This window comes from Xenopus tropicalis, chromosome 2 (genome assembly GCF_000004195.4).
Source record: "Xenopus tropicalis strain Nigerian chromosome 2, UCB_Xtro_10.0, whole genome shotgun sequence".
Lineage (NCBI taxonomy): Eukaryota > Metazoa > Chordata > Amphibia > Anura > Pipidae > Xenopus > Xenopus tropicalis.
The window spans coordinates 45168223-45186495 of NC_030678.2; the positions used below are offsets into that span (position 1 = coordinate 45168223).

The 18273-nt window shown below is 38.5% G+C and overlaps 1 protein-coding gene across 6 annotated transcripts in view; it reads right to left on the reverse strand.

Annotated features, from left to right (window-relative positions):
- adgrg2 (adhesion G protein-coupled receptor G2) overlaps positions 1-18273 on the reverse strand; it is a 72953-nt gene that overhangs the window by 20138 nt on the left and 34542 nt on the right. For 3 of the 6 annotated variants that reach the window (XM_031896751.1, XM_031896754.1, XM_031896755.1), the window contains 20 exons: positions 17427-17486; positions 15457-15501; positions 14520-14579; positions 13342-13398; positions 12987-13043; positions 11723-11767; positions 10902-10952; positions 8444-8485; positions 7917-7967; positions 7595-7632; positions 7250-7287; positions 5916-5985; positions 5712-5740; positions 5477-5531; positions 5272-5300; positions 5058-5097; positions 4851-4879; positions 3453-3553; positions 2640-2706; positions 1219-1394 (listed from right to left, as the gene is read on the reverse strand). In XM_031896751.1, coding sequence (XP_031752611.1) covers positions 1219-1394; positions 2640-2706; positions 3453-3553; positions 4851-4879; positions 5058-5097; positions 5272-5300; positions 5477-5531; positions 5712-5740; positions 5916-5985; positions 7250-7287; positions 7595-7632; positions 7917-7967; positions 8444-8485; positions 10902-10952; positions 11723-11767; positions 12987-13043; positions 13342-13398; positions 14520-14579; positions 15457-15501; positions 17427-17486 — 1140 coding nt within the window. The remainder of the gene's footprint in view (positions 1-1218; positions 1395-2639; positions 2707-3452; positions 3554-4850; positions 4880-5057; positions 5098-5271; positions 5301-5476; positions 5532-5711; positions 5741-5915; positions 5986-7249; positions 7288-7594; positions 7633-7916; positions 7968-8443; positions 8486-10901; positions 10953-11722; positions 11768-12986; positions 13044-13341; positions 13399-14519; positions 14580-15456; positions 15502-17426; positions 17487-18273) is intronic. The other 3 variants (XM_031896752.1, XM_018091485.2, XM_031896753.1) reach the window with 2 other exon arrangements.

Consider the following 18273-nt stretch of genomic DNA (forward strand, 5'->3'; position numbering starts at 1 on the left):
TAGGCTTTATCAGAAAGATCTATTTAAATACAGCCATAAGCACTCACAGAAATGCTGCACTGAGTCCTCTATCAAAATAAACACAAGATATATTTTCTTCTTTTTTCTGAACATGTCCTTTGGTATCTGACTTCCTCTCTTTTAAGGCTCCTTCAGGTTTGGGGCAGGAGTCTGCTCAGTTCTCTCCTCTCTTGCTGAGGGGAGCTGGTGGGAGGATGTTGAAGAGGAGCTGGAGGATGCTGGGAAGGAGTTGGAGGATGCTGGGGGGTAGCTGCAGGATGCTGTGGATTGGAGCTGAAGGATGCTGGGGGGAGCTGTAGGATGTTGGGGAGGATTCTGGGATGGGGAGCTGCAGAATGCTGGGGAGTGGAGCTGGAAGATGCTGGGTGGGATGTTGGGGAGAGCTGAGAGGCCCTGTGATTTGTGATGGCAGCCCTGGGCGTAACACTGTCCCGGCCCATCTGTAAGTCAATGTGGCCCCTGAGCCAAAATTTTTGCACGCCCCTGTACTAAAAGCTAACTTAAATATGAACACCTTCTTTAAGAAAAGTGATCGAAAGGGACACCAACAATGGAAATTGCAGAAAAAGTAGTATTCAACGTATGTTGCTGTTCAAGTAAGTTGTTAAGAATATGGTTAGCGGACCCTTGGTAGCCATTAACTTGGTGGGCCCATTGTGCCCCAGTCTAATTGTGGTCCCAGTAACCAAAGCATCTGCAGTTGTGGGACGTTTATGCTACACAATTATGTTATTAGCAGTGTTTGACTACTAGTATCATGGATACTAATGGAAACAATTTATGTAAATTGCAAATGTACTAAAAACAGCAATCTGAACAGGTTTATACTAAGTTGAATGAGAGGGTGTATGTCTCCTTTAACTGTGCTCAGCGAATACAGCCCTTATTTTCATTGTCTGCAATTGTATATTGCACCACAGAAATAAGCTGTTTTACAGAGAACTTTAAGTATCCTAGAGTGCCATAGACCAAGAAAAAACAAAGGATTTTCTTATCTGCTCTAACAAATAATAAAAATTATATGTATAACAGAAGCAGGGCAAGAACCATAAGGATGGAGGAAGCAAAGCTAAAATGGAACATTAGAAAACACCTTGACAGAAAGAGTGATAAAACCATTAAATGTATTGGGATTTTTATAAGCAAATGACCATTTATAACTTAAATGTGTGCAATAAATACCATTAAAGAATTTACCTGGGGTGCTTGAGCTGGTTGAAATGGTCGTAGTTTTAGATATTGTTGCCCCTGTGCTTGTCGATGGCCCTGTTCCTGGCCCTGGTCCTGGCCCTGGCCCTGGCCCTGGTCCTGGCCCTGGCCCTGGTCCTGGTCCTGGCCCTGGTGCTTTACAGTTCACATGTTTGCTACTGTTACTGCAAAATAATGAAATAAATAAATTAATCATAAAATCAAATGGGCAAATAACCACCCCCTCTCCATGAAAGTAATCATCACCTCCCATAAAATCAAAGCATACTAAAAAATATTTTTAAAGACTTTAATAGGATTGAATGGCATGTCAGTGGGCATAGCCGAATACTATATATTTATTTATAATCCAAAGTATATCATTAATTCTTATGTACCTTTTTACTGACCTAGCTGGCAAAAAAGTCTGCTTAAAGTCAATTTTATTAATAGGGAAAGAAAATAAAAATATAGGAAGGCTAGTATTTTTTTCCATTAAACTGTGTCAAACCTACTTATGGGCCAAATATATTCACTTAAGCTATTGTGTAAAGCGCTGAATCAGGGAAATTGCTAGTTATCTACAGAGGACAAATGTTTGCCTGCTCCATCTCAAATATTAAGATAGCTATCAACAGCTTATAAAGGCATTATATAAGGGTGATAGGAAAGGTACAGTTACCAGGAGGCAGAGTTCCAGATTAGATTAGTATCTAACCAGAGGGAAGGCCTACATATGAAGACAGTTTACACACATATTTGAGGCACAAATATGGCAGCCCCCTCATAGAGGAACATGGGGGATCAGATAGGGAATGTAAAAGCATTGGGCAAATACTTTTATGGCAAAATTATTAATAGCATACAAAGACAATGTTGTGACAGACTTAAAAAAGATTTCATTTTTGGTGTCAGTATCTCTTTAAGGTGGCCATACACATGCAGATTTAAACTGCAGATTTGTGGCCTTCAGACTGTTTTGGCAGCCTACCTGACTGATATCTGTCTAAACATCAACCAGGTTTCATTTTCCCATTGGTTCATTGATGCTGTCCTCGCTCTGATGACTCATATTCTTGTTGTTGTAATCCAATCGTTTGGCCCTAGGGATAAATCTCCTCTACCACAGACAACTCATTTCTTCCAAATGCCTTCCCATCTGGGACCGGCAAAGAAGAAGGCTGATGCTAGCATAGGGTCTGGTTCTTGTCCTATGTTTTTCCACAGGCTGAGGTCAACCACATGTGGCATAAGCCTTAGAGTGTATGGCCAGCTTTAATCCTGTATCAAGTAATCTTGTAATACTTACCTTTTCTCATGTTTTATGCATAACAGTATTTGGCCAAACAATTCCAGCTACATAAACATTAAGCTTCATTTTAAAATTTTTAATTCATTTTTTAAAGTTTTAATTCCCTTCTAAAACTCACCATCTTGTCTCATATTCAGAGATATTTACAGGACACACATTTGGCTCACAGCAGCAGACGTCTGCAGCTAAAAAAAAATAAAAATGTTTGCTTTATTTATTCCAGAATTCCAGGTACAGTATTATAACCAGTCTGCTTTTGTTGTGCAAATAAGAAATTCTGTACAGGATCCAGCCTTGCTACAACCAGACAGTGGATGTTTATAAGAAAAGCAAGGTCACCTGTTTTACAGACTATGGGCCTAAAAAGCAATGCCAGTATGTGAGCAAAGCCATTGTTTATTGTACTGTATTTCACAGTGTTTCAACCAAACACTATTATAGGGCACAACACATTCCGTACAAGAAGCCCATCAACAAAATGAATGCACAAAATCCTACTGACTATCTACTGACAGATTAGGGATGAAAACTTGGGGACAGAACAAGCTTATCTCAGTGAGAATAGCAAAAGACTTGAGTTCTGTCTTCTTGTCCATGTCTTTATTTGGATTTGGTGAAAGAAACTGCATAATGGGTAATATAGCACATGTATTCTGATACCCATGTCTGTTTATTTTCATTTAACTTCATTCCAGCGACATAAAATGGAAACTTGTAATAAACATCAAACCCATTTTATGGGCCTTAGTGAGATCATTCTTACAGCAACAATTGCAGTGACTAGGACAGGACTAGAACTAGGACCATTAGTGCTGCAGTTCGTTCGTTCGTTCATCCGTTCGTTCGTTCGTTCATTTATTTAATAAAAAAAGTGTTTCATCTACACAATATTGGCTAACTAGTCTCAGATATGTGGGTGCTATTTACTTACCAACAACTTGTATGATCTCAGTTGCATTATTTAGGGTGCCTAGTATGGAACATAATGTGTTTTCATCTGGTGCTATCAAAACAATATTGCATTCTTTTGACCTTCAGAAAAGAACAATAGACAAAAATATAACTTAACTGTGGAATTTATTGATTTGTCATCAGTATTAGAATATATATTACAACAAATAAACCCCTGGTTATGTAGCATCTTAAAGGGGTGGTTCACATTTAAGTTAACTTTTAATATGTAATAGAATGACCAGTTCTAAGCAACTTTTCAGTTGGTCTTCATTATGTATTTTACACAGCTACAAAAAAAGACAATGCTGATCATTTACCGATAACTGTATATATCTGTATTTTAGGAGAGGCAAGCCCCAGTATTTTCTATGGCAGGGTGTTTTCAGGTGTTTAGTAGCTGTGACAAGTAGCTGGTACTGAGTAGCTCCATGTGTCTTTGCCCCAAATAGTATACTCTAGTCTTCTGTTACTCTAGTAGTCCTCTGGTTGTATTTACTCAAAACCAGTTTCCAGAAACGTTTCCATGCTTTGAATCAAGCCCTTTAGGGCAGTAGATTCCATTGATGTAACTACAAAGAAAGAAGACCCTGCAGTTGCAGGGGGGGGGGGGCAGGAATGCACAGGGCCCAATGATCAATTTCAATATATCTTGGGGGAGAATTTGTGAGCTAAGTAATGTGTTGGGGCCCTAAATTGAATATGCTGTGTGGCCCGATAAAATCTAGTTACGCCAAAGGTAGGTTCTCTTTTAAAGGACCTTTGTATCACATATTGCCTAAGTGCCTAGAAAAACAAGTTTAGTAAATAAGGTATACAAAGTACAATAAAAACAGATGATGCTGTGCCTTGTTTTTCCAAACCAGCCCTCTTATACCCAGCAGTTCCTCAAGCTGATGTAGAGGTTGGGTAAATATAATACAAATTAATCTATTGTAGAAGCACATTAACAAATTGGGTCAGAGTTACGCATATCTAGTATCTATTGCAGTGATCCCCAACCAGTGGCTCGGGGACAACACGTAGCTCATCAGCCCATTGGATGTTGCTCTCAGTGCCCCCAAAGGAGGTGCTTATTTTTGAATTCTTGGTTTAGAGGCAAATTTTGGTAGAATAATAACATTTATATAGATTTACTACCAAATAAAGCCTCCTGGAAGCTGATAGTGTGCATAGAGGCTGCCTAATAGCCAATCTTAGCCCTTATTTGGCACCTCCATGAACTTTTATGATGCGTGCTTTATGATAACTTGTGTTGATCTCCAAGTCTTTTTACATTTGACTGTGGCTCATGAGTAAGAAAGTTTGGGGACCCCTAAATTATAGATGTTTGTTAGCCGAAAAGTGAATAATGGGGTATATGTTGTTTAATTGTTACCTTTTGGGGGTAATTCCAGTAGATGGTGGCTTCAACAAAAGAAAAGTCAAAATTAAACTCATCAAATGAATATGGCGAGAAAGAAACTAAGATATGTAAAGATACATTTTATGGAGATAGAGGGAGGGAGAAATACAGGACAGATGACAGATGCACTAACTGAAGCATGAGATGGAGGGGAAAGAGAAGTACACAGAAAACACTTACCTGACATGTAGATGGAAGCACAGTGGTGTTTGCTAGGGAACTGAAAAAAATGAGAATTTCTGTAGGCTGATGATATTGAGGGGTCTAGGTTACAATTATATAGACTAGGTATTTTGGGGGCAGTGGTACCCATATCTTGTACCATGGACTTTAACTTATCTGTGTTTCAATAAAATTGCCAAGATTGGGCATATGTGTTTAATTATTAGCCTACCTGTTGGTGGCAAAACCAGGAGTTGATACCTTCCGCAAAAGAAAAGTCAAAATTTGAAACAACTCATAGTATGAATACAGTGGAAAAAAGAGGTAAGGATACATTATAGGAAGAGTGAGGGAAATGCAGTAGATGAAGAGCTAGAGAGATGCTGTATATAAGGAGAGAAAGAGAGAAGGAGATGGAATATCTGAACACAACATACATTTACTTGATACGTAGAAGATTGTGGTGGAGGCACAGTGCTGTTTCCCAGGAAACTGAAAATAAAAATACAATTTTTGTGGGTTAATAACAAGGGGGTATATGATATCATGGGGGTATCCTAGTAGCCTATTGACATATTAACATATTATTTTCTAAAATGTGAATATCAGCTTATCTGTAATTCAGCATAAAAACTATGAGAAGGTGTGCGTGCAGTTTAATTGTTAGCCTACCTTTGCGATGTGCTTTCAGTAGCCGAGGTCTTCAAAAGAGAAAATTCAAAATTAAACACAACTCCTTGTATGAATATGGTGAAAAAAAAAGACTGAGAGTGAAAGCTACATTATAAGAGAGAGAGAGACAGAACATAAAGAGGAAGAGATGAAGAATAAAGAGAGTGAGGGGAAAAGTATCACCAGTGCACAACAAACATTTACCTGGAATGTTGATGACTGTGTTGATGACTGTGCTGTTGGAGTTGGTGGCACAGTGCTGCTTTGTGGGAAACTGAATAAAAATAGCACATATACAGGCTGATGATACTGAAAGGAAAATCCTGCAAGTTATTTTATAGTTGGGTTTTGCACTTAAATAGGACTACGTAGGTCCTTAACCATTGTCTGGCAACAAGTTACTTGTAGCAGCTGTTTGTAAATATAAAATATATATAATATATTACTGCTAGGACACAAAATAAGGCTACAAACAATAAAGCCAATGCACTGCAAAACACCATCAGGGGTTCTTAGACTAGTGCTACAAATTGTGACTATGAGGGAAATTTATTAAAAAATCAAATCCTATCCTAAAGGGAAAATATACTTTGCTTTTTGACATAAGCTCATTCAGTAAGCACTAGCTGATCCTCCAGAAAATAAATATAAATGTATTCCACTGGAAGCCATTGTATTCGTAATATCATTTTCCTCACCCCCTTAGGTTCACAGAGCAATGGAACCCCTTTCTTCACTTTATTCCATTGTGAAGTACTGTAAATAGATTTTGGAACTTGATGTCCAGAGAATCTGTGCTCCACACCTTATCAAAAGCAGAGGCACTTTGGGGCAGATTTATCAAAATGTAAGTTTAAAGCTTAATACATAAAGGGGCAGATTTATCAAAATGTGAGTTTAGAGCTTAATACATAAAAACTAACCAACATTCTATTCATTCCTATGGGATTTCTAGAAGCATATTTATCAATGGGTGTAAGTTAAAACTTATAGGAATGAATAGAACGTGGCTGAGTTTATGTATTAATCTCTAAACTCACATTTTGATAAATCTGCCCCTTCTTGTCCCAGAATCAATCACTTCACAATGGAACAAGGTAAGGGTGGATTTGCATTACACTGTGAGCCTAAGGGGCAAGGGAGAAGGTAGCATGGCTTCCTTTCAGTTTGTTGAATCAGGTCTGACTGTGTAAAAAATGCTTATGTATAAATATATTTCTGGACGTTCAGGTAGTGATTATGCACCTTTTATACATGAGCCCAGAGTAATAAGCTCATGTCAAAATGGGGGAAAAGTTTGTTAGGAGACTACAGAAATTCTAATAGCTCACCCAGCCCAGCCACCCTGGGTGAGCAACAGTTAAATTCACAATGTAATACAATGCCTGATGATCATTATTAAACTGCAAAATGTGTTTTAAATTTAAAACTCTATTCCAGTAGAGGTAAGAACTGTTTCTGCATTATTTCATTAAATATTTCTGCTTTAATTCATCATTGACTTATAATCATGCAAACATTATCAATAAAATACTTACATTGATGACTGTAATGTAGCTTTTATTGTGTCACAATCCTATAAATATATAATGTTTAAACTTATTTGTATCATATTTAAAGCAAGAAATGTAAATCCTAAACAAAAAAATCCAAAAAAGTGCAGGAGAAAATGCTTAATTTAAAGAGGGTAGGTTACTCAGTGGTACACTTCTGTCCAGGTCTTTGTAAGTGTCCCTTTATCTTTTATAATAAAATGTAAAGTACTAAGAAATATATCAAATATTTGAGTATATGGGTACAATGTCTCAGTTAAAAATGACTATAAATGGAATTTTTATAATAAACTGCTATGATGGATAGAATGACAAAGGATCAACACTTACATCATCACTGGTGGTATTAAAAACCACAGAGTAGATAGCTGGAAGGTAAAAAGCATCCATGTCAGTATAGCACACTTGTAACATAGTAAAAATACAGAGGAAGGATACCAAAAAGATGGAGGAAAGATAAAGGAAAAAAAAGATGAGAAAGTAGAAATTTCTGCATTTGCTATTAGATTCTATTCTATCAAATTGTATGTAAATCTATCAGAGCCTCCATGAATCATAAAGCCTAAAGGTTACAATGTTCAGAGAACAGTGACTTGTGTTATAAGAGGAGGAAAAATAACAATTTCCAGATGGTGGTAGGAAGGAAACTAACCTGAACCGTTGCAGAGGGATGAGGCATTGCAGTACTGCCCATCAACCGAAGCTACAAATTGTATAGAGATATTTTTATATTGTTAGTTTCATATGACTCTTTGAATGTTACCTTGTTTTTTTATAAGGATCTCCACTATGATTAAAAAAAAACCTTGAGAGTCATTGTGGCTCACTTTCTGTTATACCCAATTAAACACCCTGTGTAGCACTGTCTAACGAGTAGGCTGCTTCTAGCATTTGGCGGAATCTAATACATATTGTAGGCAGTTACTGGTTTGTAAGGCTGGAATGGTATCATCAAGACATTCAACCCAAAACATCAATAATACTAAAACCATTTTTTGGTCTACAAATTGGTCTACAAAAAACACATTTATGGCTTGGTACAAGCCACAAAAATAGGATATAGGGAGAAGTTTCACAATTTTTGGGTATTTCAAGATATCACATTCTTTTTTTGCATTAGGTTGAGTGCAAATTATGTACATTAAAATAAAACATGAACAAAATACATGAAGTACTCACTATTATTTGCCAGACTGGTATTGACAGCACAGTATAAAACTCCTGCAATGGTATAAAAACAGTTATTAAAACTGTAATATCATAAATCATTTAATATTAAGTATTGAACAGTATTAGGACACGCCTTCTAATATTGGAACAATTAAGGAGGAAATGTAATAAAAATAGGTTACAGAAAAAATATTCGCAATGCAAAAATTTCTGCTTCTGTGCAAACAAATTTGCCTTTGCACAAATTTTATGAAGCTGTTTAGCAAAGAAAGTTTGCAAATTTTATTGTTTGCTACAGTGCGCTCCATTGTTTGCTCCAAAAGATTATGCCACCTTCATGCATGCCTTAAAAAGTCTGCAATGTGCAATTAAAATTTGCAATGCAATAACAGTCTAATGAACAATATTACATTGCTAAATGTGAATTTTTATTATTATTTGTGTGCATATATTTTCCTTTTATTACATTCCCCAAATAGTATCTAGTTCCAAACTGTCTAGAACCACTTTCAGCACAAGAAGTGAAGCCATCGCAGGTACAGTTGTGAGTCAGGTAGTCTCTCAAGAATGCACGTAAGCGTTCATTGACTGCTGATGAAATGAATGGGTGGGATCCTAAGCATTTTGTTAATCCTACTGTAACTTAAATAGCAGCCTCCATGGCTATATCCAGCTCAACTTTATAAACTATACTTGAGCTCCTCAAGGATGTGACCAAGAAATGCTTAAATAGATATTAAACCCTTGCATTTTCTTTGGTGTAAAAGAACAAGGAAGAACTATGGAGTCCAGTACAGTGCTCCTTTCAGGGGAAAACTTGATTGAATTCTGTGCTAGGGATGACTTGGAAAGGTTGGACTACATGGCATTGGGTTAATTTTTATTCAGACTCGTACTTTTTTCATAAAAAGAGCACCAGCCCCTGAAAAAATGTAGCAGTTGAATACACTTGCTTGAAAGGTAAAATATTTGCATCCTTTAGTGAATTTATCTTTTCTTGTCCTTTAAGCTAGTCATGAGCTGCTAGATCTACTTATATGCTGAGGTTATATACTGTACAAGTAAGCAGATCTTTAACTGATTTGGCCACTAACACTCAAAGGCCCGAGCACAAATTTTGGGGTGGCCCGCCACACCGAAAATGTAGAATTTTGCTCTCATACGGAGCAATGGGGACCACTCCCCACTGCTCCGTATGGGAGACTAAGGGGCTGATTTACTAACCCACGAACGGGTCGAAATGAGTCCGATTGCGTTTTTTCGTAAAGATCGGTATTTTGCGATTTTTTCGTATTTTTTGCGATTTTTTCGGCGTCTTTACGAATTTTTCGTTACCAATACGATATTTGCGTAAAAACGCGAGTTTTTCGTAGCCATTACGAAAGTTGCGTAAAATCTTGCGATTTTTCGTAGCGTTAAAACTTGCGCAAAAAGTTGCGCTTTTTTCGTAGCGTTAAAACTTACGCGAAACTTCGCACCTTTTAAGTTTTAACGCTACGAAAAAGGCGCAACTTTTCGCGTAAGTTTTAACGCTACGGAAAAATCGCAAGATTTTACGCAACTTTCGTAAAGGCTACGAAAAACTCGCGTTTTTACGCAAAAATCGTATTGGTAACGAAAAATTCGTAAAGACGCCGAAAAAATCGCAAAACATACGAAAAAGTCGCAAAATGTTCGTTTTCAAGTCGGAACTTTTCCAATTCGGGTCAAATTCGTGGGTTAGTAAATCAGCCCCTAAATGTCCACGTTGCACATGTGCTCTCAAGGGGGGGCGGGGCAGGGGGTGCTGTGCGGTGCATGCACTCGCAAGGGAGGGGGCACAAAAGGGGGCCAGCCTCAGGGTGCCCAGATAGCAAATCTGGCGCTGGTTGCACGTAGGGAGGCCCATCAAGAGAGGACTGCATTAATGCACTGATGCACTGGCCACCCCCTTTAAAATATAACCCAGTGATCCCCAACCAGTGGCTCGGGGGCAACATATTGCTCACCAACCCCTTGGATATTGCTCTCAGTGCCCCCAAACCAGGTAGTTATTTTTAAATTCCTGACTTGGTGGCAAGTTTTGGCTGAATAAAAACTACCAAATACCAAATAAAGCCTCCTGTAAGCTGATAGGGTGCATAGAGGCTGCCTAATAGCCAATCACAGCCCTTATTTGGCCCCTCCATGAACTTTTATGATGCTTGTGTTGCTCCCCAAGTCTTTTTACATTTGACTTTGGTTCACAAGTAAGAAAGGTCGGGGACCCTTGATCTAACTTATCCAATAGACATCTAGTGGATATTCAGCCAGATATCGTTTGGGCAGGCCATCAGGAGGCCCCAGAAATGGGCCAAGAATGTGTCAACTTGTCTGTTGATGCTGAACCTTTATTGGTCCATTTATAGCCACTGGCTTTTCATGTGGCTTAGTGGGAGACAATATTGTTGAAAGCAATAGAAATTGTCTTATTTGATCATGTACATACCTGTTGGCACTGTGGTGCTGTAAAATGTGGGTTCCGAACTATTTCCTGACACTGTACAAATAAAAAAAACAGTGTGTTGGTTTTATTAAGTTACTATTTTACATAAATATCAAAACATCAGGTGTAATGGGAAATTTCCATCGCTCATCACTTTTTTTCAGTCTTAGAGAACAGTGGCTGCCTCACATTTTCCTGGGGCAATAAGCCATAGAAGAAGTCAGCCTTCCACTGTAATGCCTAGGGATGGGGTATCAGTGCTTGAACCATCCTGGTTATTGCACTGGATAAAGAGTTGTAGTTTAAGTAACAATCCTCTATTTGCATATTCCAGTTCCATTGGATATGGGGTATGAATTATGTTCTTCTGTATTGTCTTCTGGAGTTTTTCATTATCTGTTCAATGTACACTGGTCAGTGCCAGCTATCCCCTGCCTACTGCTATGACAAGCCCCGAGTTTGTCCTGCCTATAGATACAATGGGGTGCATGAATATAGTACTCCACACTGGGGGTCAAAGACTTGATACACACACATGAATGATTAATAGATGTTCTTTATTATTGTTCAGGCAGACTTATCTTAAAGGATCATTCTTCTATTGTGCATAGTTCAGGGAAAGACCTATGCTGGTGTAGTTTATGGCTTGTTTTTTTCATTAGAATAAAATGTTGATATGTAGTTTAGGCACAGATGGGACACTGAAAACATATTCCTTGCCTCATCTGATGAACTGCAGGGATCGCAGGGATTGCTGTATATCCATAGTCCTTTTGTATAATCCACCCACCCCACAAACCATTAAAAGCAGGCAGTGCATGTACCTGGTGAAGCCATACTGGTTGCTGCTGGTGAAATAGAAGCATTACCTATAGGAGAGCAAAGTTTTCATAAAATTATGCTTACATGATTATCTCTATATATCTTTTTAATATAAATCATAATAAAGAAAAGGTCTGATGTTAGAGGTTCAGAGCACTCTCGGGAGAATGTAAAATATTTGATGATGTTATAGAGGCAGTGTGCATTGAAGCTGTGCCTACATTATACATTCCAACAGTCTGTGTAGATATTTCCACTGGTCCCTCTGTAGAGTTACAGCAGAGCGCTACGTGGTCTCTTGTAAAGCAGTGAAGCCAACACATTGGGGGAAAATATTACATCTATGAGTGAACAATTTTATTGCAATAAATTCTATTTTTTGCATGCTGGGAATTAGCTTTTTTCTCTGACTTTCATATCTTCCCAAACAAATTTTCTCTTGAGCCACAATTTTGTGTTGGGCTGTGTGCTCCCTCAGAGTTCACCTGATGGGAAATAATGCAGCTCTGACAATAACAGGAAGTAGTGTGGGAGCAAAAGACAGAACTCTATCCATTCATTGGCTCAAGTGACCTAACATATATGTGTGCCCTTGGTTTGTTGGTGTGCACCGTGAACTGTTTAATCCCAGGGGGCGGCCCTTAGTACTTAAACTGGCAATTTTCTATTTAAGATTACCCAATGGTGTATATACTAAATTTTTATGAAAATGGTTAAGTTATATGAAGAAGGGTTTCACATATGAGCTGTTTTGAGTGATATGTTTTTTGAATTTTGGCTTTTTCTCCCCTAGCTTCCATAAAAAACTGTTGTATACTGTGCAGTCTGTAACTAAGCTCATCATCAACCTGAAATACAGACCTGTATTGCTTGTATGCAACTGTTGTGCCTTAGGGCTGTGACAGACGGGGAGATTAGTCGAAATGCCATCCCACCGGCTAGAATGTAAATCGCCGGTGGAATGGCATATGCGGCACAGAAATTGATGAAGTTTCCTCTCAAGGCAACTTTGGCAAATTGCAGTGCTGCGTATGCCATTCCACCGGCAATTTACATTCTAGCCGGTGGGATGCCATTTTGGGGAGATTAGTCGCCCGCGACAAGGGAGATTTGTCGTGCGGCGACTAATCTCCCCGTCTGTCACAGCCCTTAGAGGTATGATGGTCGTCAGTGAGATTTTATCTGGCTCTGTGCTATGATAAGACAGACTAGATGTGTCTTTATTTAATAGAAACAAATAAACTATGTTAAAAGAGATTTCTTTACCTGCAAGTGTCGTGTTGGATACAGTTGTAATCAGTGTGCTAGAAAGATTCCCAGTTACTGTGAAAAGAAAAGAATCTCAGTAATGTATAGCACTTTACAGTACAGTACATGCTGTTATAGTTAATAATTCAGAGTGAATAAAGGAAGGCTGGACCTCAACTATGAGGGGGAAGACGAATGTGCTTAAGTTTAATTTTCCCTTCAGAAAGGAATCACTAGAAGCCCTCAACCAGAGGATAAATGTAAGGCAGACATTGGGAGTCAATCAGAGCTGGTCTCTTCACATAGACTACACTAGAAAGGGATGTGGGTACTGGGTAGCCCATACTTTACTTTAACTTGCAAGCATGCATACCTGAAAAAGAACTGTATGAAGCTGTTGAATCATTCTTTGTAGATTTGGAACTTTCTCCTATATTTGAGGGGATAAAAGGAAGTCATTTTTAAGGTTAGCAGATTTTCATAGCACATCTACAGAAAGCACATAAAAAAAACTGTGTTCCAAAAATCTGGGGTTTGTCAGCCAAAATGTCATGCTGAGCTTGTCAATAGGAAAATATAGAAAATGTGAATTTGTGTTAGGGGACAAGGAAAGGTTCTTATAAATTAACACTTAGGGGCACATTTACTAATCCACAAACGTCCGAAAAGCGCCCAAATGCGTTTTTTTCGTAATGACTTTTTCGTGAATTGTCGCAAATTTTTCAAGTGCTCAATACGAAAAAGTTGTGACAATTCGCGTCGTAATGGCTATGCAAAAGTCGCGAGTCTTTTTCGGCGATTTCCTGAAATCGCCCCGCCGCGTCTGCCATCCCGCCGGCGACTTACATGTTCGCCGGTGGGATGGCAGGGGTAGGCAACTTGGGGAGATTAGTCGCCCGCGAACAGGGAGTTTTGCCGCGGGCGACTAATCTCCCCGTGTGCCAGAGCCCTTACTATTAACCTCTGGACAACTAGAGTGACAGGCATTGAAAGATTTCAAAGAGGCTGTTCACTGATTAAATTTTTGTATGTGGGGTTTACATGTCCTTTAAGTCTTCTAAACATTAAAAACTGTAAATAAACCCAATAGGATTGTTTTGCTTCCAATAAGGATTAATTAAGTTAAGTTAGTTGGGATCAAGTACAAAGTACTGTCTTATTATTTCAGAGAAAAAGGAAACCATTTCTTAAAATTTGAATTATTTTATTATAATGGAGTCTATGGGAGATGACCATACCATTATTCTGAGCTTTCTGGATAATGGGTCCCATACCTGTAAAGCACAACAACATTGCTTATCATGGGCACAGTCGTTAGTAATATTAGGAACGGCACCCACATCCATTAAGGGCCGTGGCAGACAGGGAGACTAGTCGCCTGCAACAAATCTCCCCTGTTGCGGGCGCCTAGTCTCCCCATCTGCCACGGCCCTTAATGTATGTGGAGATTAGTTGCCCGCAACAAGGGAGATTTGTCGCGGGCGAATAAAAATTAAGATGGTTTCCATAGAATTCTTTATAAATTATAAATATGACAACTGAGGAAATTACCTGTGGAAGCCATCATTGATGTTGTGGCAGATGTTTGGGATGTCTTCAGGCTTGTTGTACCTGGCAAAAACAAGGTGTAAATCAGGGGTGTAACTATAGAGGAAGCAGTGACCACTGGGGGTCCAGTGCGGTACTGGCAGATAATACATTTCAGCATATGTTTTAGCTAACTTTTTTTATTTATCTGGGTGCCATAAAAAGACTTTACTGTGGGGTCCAGTAAATTCTAGGTAAACCACTGGGGTACTTTTTATAAAAAAATACATCAATCCCTTACAAACAGGTAGGCAAGGTTCAAAATGCCAGAAATTGGCACAATGCACCATTTTTTGCACTACCATTACTGCTACTACCACTTCTAGAGCAAAACAGCAAGCTTAATGAAATATAAGTTATAATGATCGAACTAATGTTTGTGTACATGATTTTGTGTAAATGTGTGATTTGTTTTCCTCGATCTTCTTTAAATTAAAGGCACAGTGTTTCTGAAATAATTAAGATCTAGGTGTGCCTGAAAAAAATTCTCATATTGAGTTTAATTAAAATATTGGTGATGAAGATAACAACTCTAAATAGCAAATAGTAGCAAATCTCTTCGCTGTGTGGCTGCCCTGGGCTACCTAAGCTGACAATTGTCCTGTGTGCAGCTGCCTTAAGTGATATATCTTCTATAAATACATAATGTATACGTATATTTCTTTTTTTTTACCCCAAACTTATGTAGGTGATTATACTGTACCTAGGCCTTGGGAACCACTATTAGCAAGATGCTTTAATGTCCCTTTTAGACCATTACAGATGTACTGTATGTATAACGTCAGACCCATAATGAGGGATCAAGGGAAAGCAGAAACAGAGGGCCTTTTTGCCTGGTTATGTTATTCACTTCCACAAGCTTCCAACAGTTATCAATATCAAAATATTGCAGTGATCTTACTTGAAGTTGCTGAAGTTGCTGAAGTCAAATTCACGTCTTGTTTTGCTTTTGGAAAAATAACAATAAAGAATATTAGAACTTTTGGAACATCTTGCTGTTTACGTGTCCAACACTAGAGGGCAACAATTGCCTCAATATGCACTTGGTATTGACCAGAGGAAGCTATTCTGTTTTTCCATAATAAACTTGTATAAACTTTTTATTTTTACATATTCATACATAATATTTAAATATATGAAACATATTAAAAGGTCTGAATATAAATGTAATTGATTTATATACGCTTAAACTAATGACAAAAATATAAATATTATGAATGTATTTTTATATATATATATCCTGTGTGGATTGAAACGCGTAGATAGTATACTTAAATAAATAACTGACTTGATGGACGTTGTAGCTGTGAGTGCTTTCTATTTATATTGGATGTATCATTCTGGTTAGCACCCAGCCGTTGCTCTTTTATTGGTGAGTGCCGATTTTTGCAAAACTATATATATATATACAAAAAAAGTCCTCACGACAGCACCTCACTCCAAAATGCTAATAAATAGCCGCCCATGTGAACGGAATACAAAATACAAAATAAAACACAATCAGCACCAAGGGTATTATAGTTCAAAACAATCTCAAGTGTATTGCATGTATAACCGAGGTTAATAACACCAACTGATGATTTCACAAGCACTGTTTATAATAATACATTTTGATGTTTTTTGTAGTTTTTTTTATGTTACATAGTTACATAGTTACATAGGGTTGAAAAAAGACCAGTGTCCATCAAGTTCAACCCATCCAAGTAAACCCAGCACACACAACCCACACCTACCTATACACTCACATACATAAACTATAAATACAACCACTAGTACTAACTGTAGATATTAGTATCACAATAGCCTTGGATATTCTGATTGTTCAAGAACTCATCCAGGCCCCTCTTAAAGGCATTAACAGAATCTGCCATTACCACATCCCTAGGAAGGGCATTCCATAACCTCACTGCCCTCACCGTGAAAAACCACCTACGCTGCTTCAAATGGAAGCTCCTTTCCTCTAATCTAAAGGGGTGACCTCTGGTGCGTTGATTGTTTTTATGGGAAAAAAGAACATCCCCCAACTGCCTATAATCCCCTCTAATGTACTTGTACAGAGTAATCATGTCCCCTCGCAAGCGCCTCTTTTCCAGAGAAAACAACCCCAACCTCGACAGTCTAACCTCATAGCTTAAATCTTCCATCCCCTTAACCAGTTTAGTTGCACGTCTCTGCACTCTCTCCAGCTCATTAATATCCTTCTTAAGGACTGGAGCCCAAAACTGCACCGCATACTCAAGGTGAGGCCTTAACAGGGACCTATAAAGGGGCAAAATTATGTTCTCATCCCTTGAGTCAATGCCCTTTTTTATACAAGACAGCACTTTATTTGCTTTAGTAGCCACAGAATGACACTGCCTGGCATTAGACAACTTGTTATCAACAAAAACCCCTAGATCCTTCTCCATTAAGGATACCCCCAACACACTACCATGTATCCTTATAAGAGCTTCAAAGTTTGAAATAAAAGGGGTCAGAAAGGACTTTGGCTGAGGTTCAGAAAAAAACTGGGGCCACAGACTGCTGCAGTGGCTTCCTGCCAATGGGCTGGGTTTGGACAGGAACCAGACAAAGGGAGGTGTTGACCCCCACAAATGTTGTTAATTGTGGTAAAATTGCCAAAATAAATCACAAATTGCCTAGCATAAATAGGTGAGCGCTGGGATTACTTTCACTTGAAACTGATGTTTAATTGTGATGTGAATGTGCGTTTAGAAACAGCACCACTGATTGGCATTCAAGTGTGAGTAGTGCATCCAACACATCAGTATTTCCAGGTTTGGGTGGACCGGTGGGGGAGATTGGGCAGAAAGGTGCAGAATTGTGTGGATCAGGAGCAATGTATTTTATATGAATGTCTGATATAAATACCTGTGCTAGTCATTGTTGATGTCAACACAGCCCCTGCAGGGTCAGAATTATTGCTTATTGCTGCAAAGAAGAAAGAAAAGCAGTTAATATATTAACTCACACATAAGGTAAACTGTGTAATGCTCTCTATATTGGCAAATTAATTGAATTTAATGTCAGAACAACCATTCTGATGTAGTGTTTCTGAAAGTGCACAATTTGCTTGGCCCACCACATAGGCAGATAATTCTGGAACAATCCACAGACCTGCCCAAACTATTGGATATTTATAACCATGCGCTGCTTTATGTTGCAGCCCGGTACCTGATCCAATGATAAAAAAAGCTCATTTACATAGTGCAAAGAGCTCTTTCCTGATACCAATTGCTGAAATCGCTCCCCTTAGTGCTTGTGTAGAGAGAACTTCTGGGTGTGATCTGTACCTCGCACCAGATAAAATGCTGAGTTTTCACTAAAAATTCCAGTAGGAAGGTAGACATGTTTTGTACATGTGGTTGCACTGTAATTAGTACATGGATTTTTGAGGGAAAACTAAGGAAAACATTTTTAGCGTGGCAATGGCATCACTTCTGGCTTGCTAATGCTCTTGGCTTTAATAACAGCATTACTTTTCCATTCACTTGGCACTAGTTGTGCAGCCCATTAGTGGAACCCTAAACTACAACTAAGTCCAGGCTGAGCTCTAATGAGTCTCAGTGGCACACGTTGGCGGTCGTTGACTAAGACTCTATACACAAGTGCATATTATGTGTATAATTAAATTATGGTGAAGCAAGCCAAAGACAGGACTGACATCCCAAGGGTTAATAAAGTTAATATGCCAATATCATTTCCTTATGTAAAAAGT